The 16817-nt window shown below is 35.8% G+C and overlaps 1 protein-coding gene across 1 annotated transcript in view; it reads left to right on the forward strand.

Annotated features, from left to right (window-relative positions):
• Positions 1 to 2954: 2954 nt before the first annotated feature.
• LOC103926215 (RNA-directed DNA polymerase from mobile element jockey-like) overlaps positions 2955 to 16817 on the forward strand; it is a gene marked incomplete at its 5' end in the record, with an annotated part of 48356 nt that continues 34493 nt past the window's right edge. Inside the window, 1 exon segment of the mRNA XM_009335056.1 lies at positions 2955 to 3302. Within this exon segment, the coding sequence (XP_009333331.1) occupies positions 2955 to 3302 (348 nt within the window).

Here is a 16817-nt window from a genome sequence, read left to right on the forward strand (position 1 = left end):
CGCACCCCCCCCCCCCCCCCCCCCGAAAGTAATATAAGTAACTGTGGTGAATTTGCCATAAGTCTGATATTTCCTAAAAATGTTATATTTACTGTGTATGCAATAAATCAACATTTTGGAAAAAAAATCAGATGTTTTCAGGAAGTGTCAAAATTGCTGCACTTGTACTCTGCTGTTTAGCACTGAGTACTCTGACAATTTCCAAAAGTATGACAGCTTAGTCAGAATTAGTTTCATAGCTCTGACTCAAGCATCTGGTACCCTCTAACAGCTTAAAACAAATATTTAAATTTTACTTTGACAAAATTTATAGGTGGAAAAGGAGAGATACCTGTGGAAATCTGATATATATATTAGCCCTATACTTGGAGATTGTATAGGCAGTACTGTTTTAGGCAGACTTTCCCTCCTTTGAGAATCTGCAAGCTGTTCCTTACATTTATTTTTCTAAGTCATGATATATTATGTGCTTAATTTGTTACTATCTATTCTGGGAAACCAAAGAGAAATGCTATTTCATATCAACAATATGGTGATCAACAGCAATTTTCAGGAATGAAAGGGGTTTTCTTATTGGAATTCATTGATCAAAGGAATTGATCAAATGTAAGAAGTTATATTGGCAAAAACTTGATAAGCTAACAGATGATTTGTGAAAAGAATGTTTCCATTTTTATTGCTATATACTATCCTTGGACTATTAGACTGTGGTTAGAAATATGTATTATTCCGCTTATACCCATTGACATCAATAGGAATTCTATCTGGTTAATAACTCACTTTCTTTTTCTGTAACCCCATGTTAAGGGATGTTTTCCACTTGCTTTATGGATTTAGATACCTGAACAAGCAGAAGAGTTGGAGATAATGTTACTTAAAAATTAACATTTCTTGATATGATGAATGAAGCTTATCTCTGTGACAATAATGTTCATAATATCTTTTGTATCAAATTGTCAGCATGATCCTTGTCTAATAGAAGTGAACCTTATCCAGTACAACTGGAAATCATCATGATTTTAAAACACTTATAATAGTTACTAAATAGCTTAGTAATACTCCAGCCAAAATCAGTTCACAGTGATTTAGCCAGAATTTTAAAAGCCTCTATTCAAAGATGAAATTTGACTATCTTTAAGCTCTAAGGAAGAACAACCAACCATATGTTGCCCTATTTGAAAGAACTAAAAATATTACAAAGAAAGCAAAAATTGCGAAATGTAAATTTAATTACATTTAAGAGGAATATTTTGTTTTCAAGAACTTCAAGAAACAAACCATGCCTACCGAGAAAGCTCATGCAGAACCTAAGGAGTTCCCTTCAAACTCTATCATCTCTATCAAATGCAAACCTTTACAATAGACTCTGGAATTTCTCCTGTATGTTTTTCTCCCCAAAACACTAGCATTCAAATGTAAGATCAGTGGATTTGGTCTGTCCCTTATCTCTTTGGAAGTCCCTCCAGATTTTATAGAAAGGTAGTTCATGAAATATGTAGAAAAAGAAAGTGAGATATCAATTCAGAATAGATTTTCCACCTTACAGGAATTCAGGATGAAGATCAGATTATCTTATTCTGCATTTATACTCTCCTAACTGTTCCTTACTTGTGAATCTGTGCTCCACTGGAGAACTTTTCACGTATTCAGAAGTGGTATATGGTATGTAGCTGCCTCAACAAAGGCATCTATTACCGTTTTCAATGCTTTATTGTAATCAGCCCTTTTTCATGGGTCTAGCAGATTGACAGATTTTTCATTGGGTCTGTGCAATTCTGTAGTGGTGACGAAAACCAGATGAGATATCCTTGGATTCCTGAAATTGCACTAAATGCTTACCTGCATCCACTCAAAAACCTTTCTAGTTTTTCTGGGAGTGTTTTAGATTGTACTAATGGCCAGACCCCTGACTTTTTTTCTTATGCAGTAAATCAGCTTGTACAGACAATAAACTAAAAATTAAGTTCTATTTTTACATAAGTATGTGTAGACTGGCCATGGAGGTTGGAGAATTATAGCTTGATATTTTATTGCCAATTATTGATCCTCCTTGTAGAATTTATAGTACCGCATCATACAAATTATATGGAAATTGATTTGTTGTTGGCATGATTGCTCATTATATAGCAGGCTTAATTGGTTTTCTCCTGAATTAAAAAAACGGTGTGTGCATATATATACACTCACGCACTTTTTTTAAACTGTATTCATATAAAGGATGCAAAAATTCTTGACTTACAGTTAATTATCTAGGCTTTCATATCAACATTACTTGATAGAAAAACTAGTCTGCCGCAGAGTGATATGGTGAGACTCAGTTAATTAATGCTAATACAAAGGGCTGATTTGCCTAGAAGAAAACTACAAATACATCTGGATTTCATTTACAGTGAAGAACACCAAATTACAGGAAGGAATCCAGGCTTTAGACAAAACTACTAATTTGGAGCATGGAAATGTCTTAAATGACACAAAGGCCTTAAGGTGTGTGTGAATGGCTCACTCTGGATGATAAAACTTTATCTCATGACCAGCTATGATGCGATGTCAAAGAAAGGAAAGGATTCTTCAGATATGTGAGCAGTAAGCAGAAGCACAAGGAAAACACAGGCCCATTACTAAACAGGGCAGGGAAAGTAGTTACTAGTAATTCTGACAAAGCAGAGGTTCTCAATACCATCTTTGCCTCTGCCTTTACCAATGTAGCTGGACCCCAGATCACAGGATCAAGTAGCTACTACAACACATGTCAACCCAGCAGTAGTGGAGGAACGGCTGGTCTGAGGCCTCTTACAAAGAGCTCAACCCACATAAATCTGGGCTCGGACAGAATCATAGAATCATAGAATCATAGAATCATAGAATCATTAAGGTTGGAAGAGACCTCCAAGATCATCGAATCCAACCGTCAACCCAACACCACCATGCCCACTAAACCATGTGAATGAATCCACCCCAGGGTGTTAAGAGAAGTGGCTAACATTGTTGCAAGGCCACTGTCTATAATCTCTGAAAATTTCTGGAGATGAGGGGATGTCCCTGATGACTGGAAGGGGCAAATGTCATACCCAACCTATAAGAAGGGCCCAAAAGCGGACCCAGGAAACTACAGGCCCATTAGTCTTACTTCAGTCCCTGGGAAAGTAATGGAATGAGTCCTCCTAGAAACTATCACAAACAAAATGAAGCCGGTGATTGGGAAAAGCCAGCAGAGATTTACCAAGGGCAAATCATGCCAGACTAACCTGATCGCATTCTACAACAAAATAACATCTGTCGACATGGGGAGAGCAGTGGATGTTGTTCACCTGTACTTCAGCGAAGCGTTCAACACTGTTTCCCTCATCCTTCTGTTGGACAAACTGGCAAGATACAGACTGGATGGGTGGTCTGCAAGATGGGTGGAAAATTGGCTCACAGGCCACACTCAGAGGGTGGTGATCGATGGTTTTTACTCAGACCAGCAGCCTGTCACAAGTGGGGTCCCCCAAGAAATGATACTGGGCCCCACACTGCTAAACATCTTCATAAATGACCTGGGTGATGGGACTGAAAGCACCTTCACCAAGTTTGCCGATGACAAAAACTAGGTGGTGAGGTGAACATGTCAGAAGGGAGAGCCATCTTAGAGAGAGACCTGGATAGGCTGGAAGAGTGGGCTAGCAAGAACAGTATGAAGTTTAACAAAGACAAGTGCGAAGCCCTGCACTTGGGACAGAATAACCGTACTGGTTTTGGCTGGGATAGAGTTAGTTTTCATCATAGTAGCTTATATAGTGCTATTGAAATTTTGGATTTGTGATGAAAACAGTGTTGATAACACACTGATGTTTTAGTTATTGCTGAACTGTGCTTACATGGCGTTAAGGCCTTTTTTGCTTCTTAAACTGCCCTGCCAACGCATAGGCTGGGGGTGCACAAGAAGTTGGGAGGGGACACGGCTGGGACAGCTGACCCCAACTGACCAAAGGGATATTCCATACCATATGACGTCATGCTCAGCAGTAAAAAGCTGCAGGGAAGAAGGAGGAAGGGGGGACATTTGAGGTTATGGCATTTGTCTTCCCAAGTAACTGCTACGCATGATGAAGCCCTGCTTTCCTGGAGATGGCTAAACATCTGCCTGCCAATAGGAAGTAGTGAATGAACTCCTTATTTTGCTTTGCTTGTGCGCACAACTTTTGCTTTACTTATTAAACTGTCTTTATCTCAACCCACGAGTTTTTGCACTTTTACCCTTCTGATTGTGCGGGAGTGAGGGAGCAGCTGTGTGGTGCTTAGCTGCCTACCAGGGTTAAACCACAACACTTCCTTTAAAACCAAGGATTTACATTAGAAAAGTAAGGCCATAAATTAAATGAACAAACATACAAACAAACAAACAAAAAAAACAATGGAAAAAAATGCCTCCAGAGTCCTAAGGAGACAAATGTATTGAAAATGATCCAGTCTCTTGAAGTAAATTCCAATGATTGATGTGAGCCATCTGCTGTCATAGCTGGGAAAAAAAAGAAACTCTTAGTGTGGCAGTCAGTTCTGCTTGTCCATCTGACTAGCTAGTAGGTATGTTTTGCAAATTACACTGAATCACTCTCCATTAGTATTAGAAATTTAGACATTTACAGCACAAGCAAACACCTAAGTTTAGATGTCTAAATCTGGAGGATAGTCTTTCTATCAGAATGTTGTGCTTTCTTTAATAACTTCACCTACTGAATGTTCAAAGCAACAGGGCTGCCCAAGGATGTTGCAAAATACAATCATAAGGCCATAGCTATAGATTTCCACAGGTGTAGACCATGTTGCTAACATACTTGGAGTGTGAATGAGTAAACATTAAATATCTTTGTAGTGAGTTACACTTTTGCAGAACAGAAACCCTGATAGAGGTGTACTATGAAACACATCAGTGACACACTTATGAAGAGGGCTAGAACACAGGAAACAACAAATTGACTTGGGCTTTTAAAATAAAAATAAAACTTGCTGAAAGATAAAGTAAATTCAGTAAAGTGAAGGTGTGCTTCTTCATTGACAAAAAATGTTACACATCATTCAGTGCTAAGAATTCCAATTTTGAGAGAAACTTTTTCCAGTATAATGGAGTATAGAAGGGAAGAACTAAATTAGAGTTCATAAATATAAAGTGCTCTAGATTATGAAAAAGTGCCTATTAGGTTTAGACCTAAAGGGTGCAGTAAATGTGAATAAAATATAGCTCCCTCTCTTTCTCTATAGCTAGACTAAATAGCATGTAACATTTTAGACAACTGTACTTCTTTATTAAACTCACTATAGATTTTCTGCAGGACCAAAACAACACAGCACAAACCATTTTCTGATTTGACACCTAGGGAAATACTAATATACAAAAGAATTTTAAATGTAGACCTGCTGTTATTTAAATTCGACCTGAACTTGGAAATCTAGTGTTCTATAATTTATGATGAAAATTGCAAGAAAGGACAAAAAAAAGGCCTAGATTTTTTCCTTTTGTATCTCTGGCTAATAGCCCCAAAAGTGATAATTTGTACTTCGAGTGGAACAAAATACAGACTAGCTTTCAGTTAGAATATCAAAATGTGTTAAGAGAAATAGATCATTTTAAAGTTTTAAATAGATGCTGAAATGATAGAAGAATAAATTATCTGAGTCATTTTCATCTGTTGCTCAGTGTCTGTCATAAGATTCCATTAAGCTGGAACAGAGACAGCAGGGTGACGACAGCAGCTTGCCTAAAGCCCTGATTCTGCATTTTAATGGGGCTCCAGATATACACTGTAGAATGGCTATTACTGCATGGTTTGAATAGACCTCTTACTATCTGTGCGTCTGCAGAAATTAGCACTGCTTAAAAGAGTATTTCCTCTAGAACTATTGCCATTTAAAATTAAGTGGGGATTTCTGACTATAAACTAGAAATTCATATTCAGACATTTCAAAATTTCATTGGCAATTTTTCCATCTTTTTTTAAATTTTTCCCAATTCTGATAAAAACTCAGTGTGACATTATATGTTGGAGGTGTTGACCAAAAAAGATGCCTGTGTGTTTTTATGTGCAGTAGTTTTTATTCAGTTATCCATATGAAATGATGAACAAAGGTAAAGCATTTAACTCCAGTATACTTCACTTTTTTATTTTAGCTCTTCGTTCTCATTTCTTGGCTTATAAAAGAGGCAGGAGCATGTTCATGCTTTGTGATATGGCTGGCTGAGAATCTTAGTGTTTCATGAGTTGTTTTAGGGCAACAGGAGCAGCAGTGGTAGGTAGTCTGCTGCTCCCACCTATTGGAAAGGGGAACCTGACAAGCCCAGCATCTTTGGGTTTATGTCATGTGTGAGACTGAGTGCAGTAGATGTTAGTAGGTGTTGGGCTTTACTGACTGCAGGGGTTAAAACCATAAGCATTTAAAAACAAGCAGAGCAGGTAGAAAAAATTTCACTCAGAGTTATTCAGCAGAAAAAACACTAATTTGATGCATTCATTTTGCATTGATTAGTCACTTAGTAAAATAGACAATTGACTTGGGCATAAAAGCTTGGTGGTCTGTGCCCCATTGAGTCACAAGGCTTCAGTCATGCTCCATGGACTCTTTTTTTCACAGGAACGCAGCTTCAACAAAAGAGGTTAAAGAGGCAGGTGGTTTCTCTTCCTCCTCCCCTCTTTTCAATGAAACCAGCCTACAGCACCTTATATGGGTCACTTGTGGCAGCTGTGGTTGCAGGGAGCTTGATGTCTTTTACGTACAAACAAAAACCTGGGTTTTCCTGTCCCAGCATGAGTGCTTTGATTACAACCTGACCTGTCACCTTCCATTTTCTTCTAGCAATATTTGAAAGAAAATGGAAGCTGTAAATGCCTTTTGTAAATCCCTATCGGTATGAATTAGATGAGGCTGGGAACATATATCATGTTGAGGTTCTCAAACTGAATGGCCAATTCTTGTCACCAGGGAGACTGAGACATGAGGGAGGACCCCAGCAAAGCTGAAGACCTCTCTCCCTGGTACTAAGGTGCCACCACAGTTCTGGAGTAGCTGAGCAGGGATTTTCAGAGTCCTTGACTTGGACAGAAGGTCTTATAACATTTGTTCTGATCCCTGTATAGCTATGCAAGTTGTGTTTTGGTACTTCGGTATTTTGTTTTATTTATCTGTTACATAGGGCAGATGAACTATCACACTTTGGACATACTGGCTTGGTGCTCTATTTTTCAAAAATTTGATCCATAAGCTGAAATTTAGAAGGAAGCTGAGATTTAGATAAGGAAGAAGTAGAGAATTCAAACAAAGGCCTAAGATATTTTTCTGTAATTTTTGCCATCTGCTTTTAAGGAATAAATAAAGAACACAACCATAGCAAAAGGTGTAAAGAAATGAGATGTCATAATGAAAGCAAATATCAAAGAATTATTATTTTCCTTTATAGTCAAAGAATACTCCATCTGCTCTTACCAAGTTTTCATTCTTGCATCTAAGTTACAGGGTACATGTGTCTGAATTTATGTTTTTTTCTTGTTTGTTTTTTTGGCAGCTGTTAAAACTGTTTTTAATAAAAAAAAAAGATGTTTTCAATCTGCAGGGGTGTTCCATAGTGTTACTGAAAACAATCAATCTCTGAATCTGTTATTGTGAGCATTTAGATCAGATTTTATGAAAAAGACCTTCACTGGTCTGAAGGTCACCACTAATACTCAAGAGAGTATTAGTGTGACTCTCTATTCAGTGGTATTTGAGAGATATATCAATCTCAAATGTTTTGGAGAACCAACATACACCACTGTATAGTCAAGAGTATAACACCACTGAATACTCAAGAGAGTTCAGTTATCCTGTATAATATTTAAAAGTAACGTCAAGATTTTGAAAGTTGGTCAATAGCTCAGCATTGTTAATTTTAAAAAATGTAGCTGTATGTGATTTAGCACTAATCTAAACAGCAAATGTTTAAGAATGTGTTCCTTTCCCTTGCATTTAATTAAGAATGGAGATTTTTTGGAACATTGATCCCAGTTACAGGTACTGGACACATCACAATCTGGCTGTCTGAATACCTTCTAATATCCTGGTTTCTTTGGGTTACAATTTAAATTGAATGTCAGTGAATGCATTCATTGAATGAATTCCCTTGATCATTCTGTATGACTGTATCTGATGACTTATCCAGGCCTCTGTGCAGATTTTACACTATTTTCTAACTCAAACATGGTTCATTTTGTTCAGTTTTGTAAAAATAGTGATTAAGACTGGGATGTGGGAGGATCCAAAAAAAACCCCAGACAACAAATGTGTTGTGGACACTGTCACAAAATTTAATTGAACTATTAATATCTGATGCTTCAGGAAAACATCATCTACTGGCTTAAATTTTGTACAGTTTCTTCAATCAGTAGTTGGTTGCATACAACTTCCACATGAAAAACAGATGGAAGTTAAAGGTCTTGCAAAATTTCTAAATGTTATTACAAGGGAAAAAAAAAAAAAAAAAAAAAAAAAAGAAAACCCTCTTAGAAACCTTGATTTTTTTTTTTTTTCTGAATGTCTGACTGAGGTTTGCAGAATTTTCAGTTGGCTGATGATGAATCAAGTCATCTTGGGCTGGTATTTTGTTGTTGCTGGAAGCCAGGAAAGATTTAGCAGTTCTGCTTGAGATTTCTCTGAGTTTTTTAGTTTTCTAGCACCCGATACTCACAGAGAAACTCAACACATGGAAACCAAAATATTTGGTCTGAAGAAAACTTTGTCTTTATTGACAAAGTAAACAAGCTACTAGTTTCTGCAGTGTTATGGTTATTAATACTATTCCTTGCTACCAAAGAGCAAGATAAGGTTTCTTACAGAAGTTTCTGAGATGATCACACGTGCCAAGCAAACAATGACATTTTATTTTGCAGATTTATGAGAAGCAAACAAGTACACCCTGAACATTATTGGTAAATACTGGGGTAGAGAAGCAGAAAAAATCCTTACAAGAATTATGTCTCAACAGACTTTCAAATAGATTAATTGCAGAGCATTTATCTGAGCTATTTAAAACTTACTAAAAGAGGCAAGAAAAATCTGCATTGATAACGTAACATGTTAGGTGGTTTAATCAGTTGGCAATCTTTGTGATTTGAATCTTCCTGTGAACACACTAGATTTTTGATAGTGCTTTCTTCATTCCAGGATCCTAATAATTTAGACTAAATATGCTTACTTGCATTCTGATAAATGACATAAGAAATATAGATCATGACGTACCACAGATATTACTAATTGTGGATATTCTTGATAAAAATTTACTACATTTTTAAAATAATAGGTGACCTATTCAGTATCTTAACAATTCATGAACATCACATGTTTTTATAGTTCTACTGATCAGAGTATGTTATCTTGACATTCTGTACAATATATCTACTGCTCAAAGCTTTCATCTAGTTATAGAAAAAGTTGCCTTCTCTCATTCTAAAGAATAACATTTAATGAGAAAAATACATTAATCTATAGGTAAAATGATCAGGAGAGCATGGACTACCAGGGTTACCATTGCTATCTTCCTTAGTGTTTAACAGTGATATGCTGTAGTCCTCCAAACAACCCAAAGAAGACCAGTCCTCCAACAACCAATATTTCAGATGTCTGAAGACCTAGCACTGAAAACATTCAAATAATATCACTGGCAAAATGTCTTAATAAATTAATAAATTAATCTCAAATTCTGCTGTAATCTGATGCTTTTAAAGCAAAAGCAGGTATGTACAAAGAAGAAAAATTTGAAACCCATAGCAGTGCCCTAGTAATCTCCCAGGCCTTTCAAGAAACTCTGTGATTTAAGATGCTCAAGGCAAGTCTATAAAAAAAGAAAAACGGGTGCCAAAATATTGTATGAGAATAATATTAAAAATCTCAGCCAAGGGGGTTATTGAACTTTTATTACAAAATTATGTTGGTGTTTTGGGGCGATAATACTCATAAAAAATAAGGGGACTTTGAGCCTTTGCATTGGTTGGGGTTTTTTTTTTTGGTACTGAACACAGTATGTTCATTCAATATAGAAACCAAAAGGCAAAAAGTATATGCGCACTGAAAGCTTTGGAGAACTTTAATGCATTGACTAACAAATGATAAATGTTATTCAAGTAAGATGTAAGTGCAATAGAAGTTAAACTAAAAATGCAATGAAAAAATTATCTCTTAAGCTATGAGCGTACTTAGCAGGAAAGAATTAGAGAGTTATTATTAAAAAAACCCAAAACCAAAACCAAACATAAAGCTTTCAACCTAATATGTTGCTGCAATGAAGAGGGCAAACAGGACATTAACTTTTATTGGAAGAAGAATACAGTATAAATCAAGGAAGGGGATAGTAACCCACTGCTTATATTTTATGTCAAATAACATGTAAAACATAGTTCAAACTACTTCACAAAAGATAAAGAAAGTGCAATGCACAGTAGTTTAAGGAATATCCAGTTTCAAGGGTGTAAGAAACAGAGAAGTGCTGCGAAAACAGATGCTGGGATGGTGCAGAGTTCTTAATGACTTGATACATACTGGGATTCATCCTGTTCTTCCTGACCACACAAGGCTTCATCCTGAAAATAAGGATGCTTTTAAAAAAGTGAAAGGGATGAGCAATCCAGCCCAGTGATATAATGGAAGTGACTCAATAATCTTGTTTTAAAAGAAATGTTCAGTTTTGCTGTCTGGTGTGTTTGAAGGATTTTTGTAGGTAAAAAGTCCCAGAGCATATGATTTGGGCACAAACGAATGGGGAAGATGAGAGATATGTCCTCACTAACTATTTTCAATCAGTCTAGGGTATCATCATTGCTGTAAAAAAGCTGCTTTAATGTCTCATCAGTATTTTCATGTAAGTTATCACTTTTTAAATCTTTTATTTTTTCCGTTTGTGGTGATTTATTTTGGAAAGATTATATGTCCCTGTAATATACTTAATACAAAATTACAGATGCTTATAGCATTCTCTGTTGCCTAGATAAAATTATTGTTAATCTGATAGTGGCATTAGTCCCATTTCAAGCAGGAGATTGAATTAGATAATCTCCTAATTTCCTTCCAATTAGCATTTCTAGGATTACTTTGAATTTAAAGAGAAAATAAAAATTTGTAAGAGTGTTGGCTTTTTTCCTGAAAATCCAGGATTAAAGATGACTGCAGCTAAAGCCTCTTAAGTATACAAATAGGTGTAGGTATATAAATGGGTGTAGACATACAAATATACCTTGAATATTGTAAATAGTAGTTCATTTGCTGAATTGAAGCCTCTGAATCATTTTAAACATTATAATGTCAAAAAGGAGGTGAGGAAGTAGACTAAAAAGTGTGAAAGAACTTTTCTTCACAGAAATTAATTTTAAAATACAATATTATATGACATGCAGTACTCAGAGGTCCAGAGCTGCAAGGTATATTCATAAAGAAGTGAGAAAGAGAAGAAAATCAGGTAGATAAATTCCTAATCAAAGAGAATAAAGAAAGGCACAGGTGGAAGAATGAACATGACGAGTCAAAAAGGAAAATGTGAACCTCAATAATATATTTTGGGTTTATTACTATAGCTGTAATTTTTAACTTTTTAAAAATATTTTAAAATATATTTTACTAGGATTCACACTGACTAATAGGTATCCTGGCAGATGAAGAAACTGCCAAGAACTAGGTAGATATATAGATGCAGTTCAAAATATGAAGGGTATAGATACATATTTATGGATAAAATCCTTCCTCCCTTCATTTTGTATCCAAAAATCAGTGTGACAAAAAATGCTAAAAGATATTGATGTCTTTTCTCAACTTCAGAACCACAGCCAAATATGTCATGCTATTACCTCTGAAGCAAAAGAAACACCTGATTTAGACAATGAAAATTTTCTGACAATATTATCCTAAATTTTATTCTGACAAAATTATCCTCATTATCACATCAGCTTCTATCGTTGCTAAAAAACTCTGTAACTAAATTTCCAAGTCACCACCTTTGGGTTTTAGCCTTAGAGAAAATGGCATGGCCTTCTGATTAGATAAAATACCAATGATAACTGATATTAATGTATTTCAGAGGCATTTCCTCCTATTTGTTTAGCCATATTCACATAACACTTTAAATAAAGGCCTTTAGATATTGTAGAACAGGACTTTTCAGTTTGCTTAATGAGCTCTTAAACAAATACAGAAAATATTGGCTTTCTTCAAACCTCTAGCTGTTTGGTCTGTGACATGAGGAATACAGGGCATGGTGGTGACTAATAGGTCTCTGTGTACTTTAAGTGTGAGGTAGTATAAAAGTTCGTCTGCTTTCAATAATTCTATTTATAAACTTTTGATTAGATCCTTCGCAGCTACATGTCCTTTGATCTGAGCTAATTGATCATGCATTGTGTTTTTAAAAGGTTTCATAATAATATGTTTTTAAAAGGTTTCATAATAATAATGCTTGGCACTAATATAACTCTTTAGATTTTCAAAGTGCTATATAAATATTAACTAATTAACCCACAGAAAGCCTGTTTGGAGGTAAGAACAGTAAGTAAATATTTTACTCACTTTATAAAAGGGGAATCTGAGAGACACAAAGTGATTTGCCCAAGATCAAGGAGTGAGATGAGAGAAGGCTCCTCAAACAGAATGCAGGAGAAGCTGGTAAAGTGGGTTGAAAGTCAATATTTGCATTTTGCTGGAAATGTTGATAATTTGAAACATGTTTTATTTCCAGATTTGAACTAAATCATGGTTTGGTTTCTGAAAGTAGAATAAAAATAGAATACAAAAAATATATATTTGACTTTAATCTTAAATATATCCGTTAATTTAAAATATGAAGATTTAAATTAATTTTAATTTTTATCTTTTCAACATGGCTTTATTTTAAAGCTGGTTGTCTTATAATTCTATTCTTCATGACACATCTGTAGCTTTAAAATATTCTGTGAAGTTGCAATAGAACATGTGATAGTAGTAAAACCATTAAATAATTTTGGTTTTATTAAAAAGTGAGAAAGGAAGCTGCTACAGAAGGAAAGATTTTATTTCCTTTAGACACTTAGTTGAAAATCATGTGATTTTAAAAAATTACAGAAAAACAACATTTTTTTTGTTTAATTAAAAAAGCAATTTAACAGTAAAGTTCAATTACTAGTCACAGTGTCTTGAGGTCAGTCAGAAAAATTAGCATTTAATGAAATTCAGGGACAAGCAAGTTCAAGATACTGTTATTCTTACAAAGAAAATGTTGTTCTTGACAGTTGGTTTTTTTTTTCCTTATGTGATCTTTTTTTTTTAAATATATATTTACTGGGCACAATTTAGAGACTATAGACCCATATATTTCAAAAACTGAGATGACAGGAACCATTTAAATCAAACTGCCATGCTATTTCTATCCTGAGAATTCCTCTGTAGTTGCTGGACAAATGGACGTTTTGTACCACTCATATCACTGTACATTTCTTAGTTCAGTTGGCTAATCATTATTTCTCCTGCCAACTCATATCTCCTTTTATACAGAATCAATTATTGGTCTGTAATTAACTATTTATAGTATTCCAGATTGTACATAATATTCTAGAGCAAAGCCTCTAATTGCCAGAATATACGCTTGAGACTTTGCAATTTTATGCAATGTTACTTAAATAGTGTGATAATGGCTGCCTGTGAAAAAAGCTGAAAAATGTGAGTCGCAGGGTTATGAACTCCTTGCTCCCCCAAAGACCAGGTAAAGACCAGCTCTTATAGGTCTAATATAGCTAAATTATCATTTTGTAACAGAAAATATCTATGCAATGCTTTAGTATTGCATTGCATTGTAAAGATTTTGTATGCCTGTTCTAGAAAGGAATGTGATTAAATGATACATGATGTGTACAATGTATTTCTGAAAGTTGGCGTGAATATATAACTAAAATTCAACATTTTTTATTGAAAAGTCAGGATTAAAATCAAGGTTGAATTTTGATTGTTAATGCTTACCCTTCATTAGTCTTTTTCAGCTTCTGTCTCCCATTCTTCCTGTCCCCATTGCAGCTTTTTCTCTCCATGTGAATTTTGATGTTGGAAGGTTTCCAGTTCATAACTGGAGGCTGTAACAAGAGTTGGATGATGAAAAAAAATGTGAGAGCAGGGAAGGAGATAACAGCTGAAACAACTAGAAATTAAAACCTGACAGTCCAGGCTAAAGAGCCATTGTGGCTCGTCCTGGGGAGAGCAGCAAGGCAAAAAAAAAATCAATGTTTATTGCTATTTAGCAATTAAAATCTTACCCTTTTATAGCTTATTAAAACAGATCATATAGAACTAATGGCTATTGAACTCCCAATGAGAGTTCCACAGTACTTAAGGCAACAAAGATTTTTGTTAGGAAACAATACAGTCTGCATCAAGATTCTTTGCTCTGTTCTGGGTTTCCTAATGAGATATCTGATAGATGTCTGCCTAGATATGCCACTCCAGAAATGAACCTAGCAGCACTTAAGATGGCAAAATTGATTTCGAGAAGCAGGGTGTGATATCAGTGGAACAGGCTGGCACCTTGTATTAGTGGTTTTGTAGAATCTACACTGACAGAAAAGAACATGGCAGAGAGACCATTTCTGTTGCCCAGGACTGGAAGCAGCTGAGATGGTGGAGGTGACTTTGTGAAAATAGTGGTGACATCTCTTCCTGGGAGTAAGAGGCATCAGTTTCAGAATATATGGTAAAAGCCTGTGGAGCCATTTTTAGTACTCCTTGACTATATTCCTGGGGCAGTTTAAGGGCTAGAGGGAGTTGTTAAGTTCTGAGCAAAATAGGCAATTAAGACTAGTTAGTTATATTTCCCACTCCCCACTCTTTAGGTTTTCCCAGTTCAGTCTATTATTGAAATCAATGTTCTTCCTATCAAAAATTTTGTATTCCCACAGCTGTAAAAGCTTTAAAGGAAGAAGGAAACTATTATATGGATGGTCACATTGAAGTTAAGTTGAAGGTTGCTAATGCCTGGGAATGGATGGGTTTTGAGAAGCAAGAGAAAGCCAAACTAGTTTTTAATCTTTACTTGGAACCTGTAGTGACAGTTCCAAGCACAGGTATGTAAGGAGTAAAATTCACAAGTCTAACAGAAAGCTTGTATACAAATTACATCTTCTGGTGAGTTCTAATTTCTAACTTTCTGCTGAATCTCTTTCGAATATTGACATTTCTTTTGCTCATGATTTTGACATCTGCAAAATTATTATTTTATTTACATTTCATAACTATTTCTCCTAAAATCCTTTATTATTGGAAAATAAAAGAAAGGGAAGCCCCAGCAGAAATACATTAAGCTTTGCTTCCTTTGCTTAGGGTCCAATGTATGATTTCTGAGTACACATCATCTGTTGTCATATTTGCCTTTGTATTTGACTCCAGGCATCCTCTAAGTTAAGGAAGAAAAATTTGCTGGCTTTTTAGCCTGCAGCTTTGTAAGATGCTGCAAGAAGCATCAAAGACAAATCACCTAGAAGTGCAAGGATCAATTGATGGGAAGGGAATCGCTTATCTTCCACATTATCACAGACCCCCTCATTAGGCATGCTGTGAGAGCGCTGACAGGCTGTGATGGATCAGCAGGCTGTGTCACACCAAGCTGCGTGGGAAATCCAGCCACCACTGCAGTTACCATCAGCATCTGCTAGCCAATGTAGAGCAGGAAACACAGCAAAACGCCATGCATGCTTCATAGACTCCAACGGCACCTCGTATTCAAATGTGGTGCTCACCGCCTTTTGCTAAATTAGCCAACGTTGACAGAGTGGAAATGTTTACATGAAGTGACACGGCAGTGATGCACTCAGGAAGTAAAGCCTTTCAGAATGTAAACCAATAGTAAGAACAGCAAAGAGACTTTATGATCAACATTGTAATGCCCATTTCTGAAGCCTTCTGCCATTTTTGCAGGACCCACAGCATAGTACTGAGTACCCAGGAGGATATTTTTTAGCCAGATCTGTGCTTGGATCTGGTTCATGACATGACCATAGAAAAAGTTATGCTGACATATTTAGCGTGCTGACATAAGTACCACAATATATGAAAGGGATGGAGTGAAAGGGATGGATCAGCTTGTACCAGTTTAAGCAGAATCACTACAAAATGAAGAGGTAACAGTGTCCTCCACCTCTGCAAAAGTCCAAGGGTGTAAACTGTCCATTGTTATCCACAACTATCGACTGTGGTATAGAACTGATATTATTACTACCTACTACTCCATTTGTGCTCAGTAGCTGTGGAAAGAAGAGAGATTTTTAGCTCTGGTAGCTGGCAGAGCTTGACTTCCTACAGCAAAAGTCCCACTGCAGATACAAGCATGCCAGTAAAGCCTTCAGTGTTGAGGCTTCTTTTGCTCAGTTATTGGCAACACCAGTAGTTTAACCCTAAAGGTACAGGGCACAGTTCTGGCAATTCAGTTGTCAAGGAGAGAGAAACAGTAACTTGATCATTGACAGCAATTCCTTCATAGTAATTTTTTTCTGACAATCCATAAAGAAAAAGTACAAGGATATCATATTTAAAGCTGAAACTAGTAAACTGAGATAGTAAAAATAAATTAATGGAAGAATTTACCTAGCAATGAAGTTCATTATCTATTATTGAAAAAAATATATTGAAACAGATACAGAAGCCATGTACTTGATATAGAATTTGCTGGAGTGAGATCTTTGACCTACATTAGAAATCAAACTAAAAATCCAAAGTATCCCATTTTCCTTATCTGCCTTGAATTCATTTGTAGAATCTGTTAAATTTTCTAATAGTGTAATCTCCTGTTTATGTCTGTGAGTATATGTAGAGGGAAA

Source organism: Pygoscelis adeliae, unplaced genomic scaffold (genome assembly GCF_000699105.1).
Source record: "Pygoscelis adeliae isolate BGI_AS28 unplaced genomic scaffold, ASM69910v1 Scaffold101, whole genome shotgun sequence".
Taxonomy (NCBI): Eukaryota; Metazoa; Chordata; class Aves; order Sphenisciformes; family Spheniscidae; genus Pygoscelis; species Pygoscelis adeliae.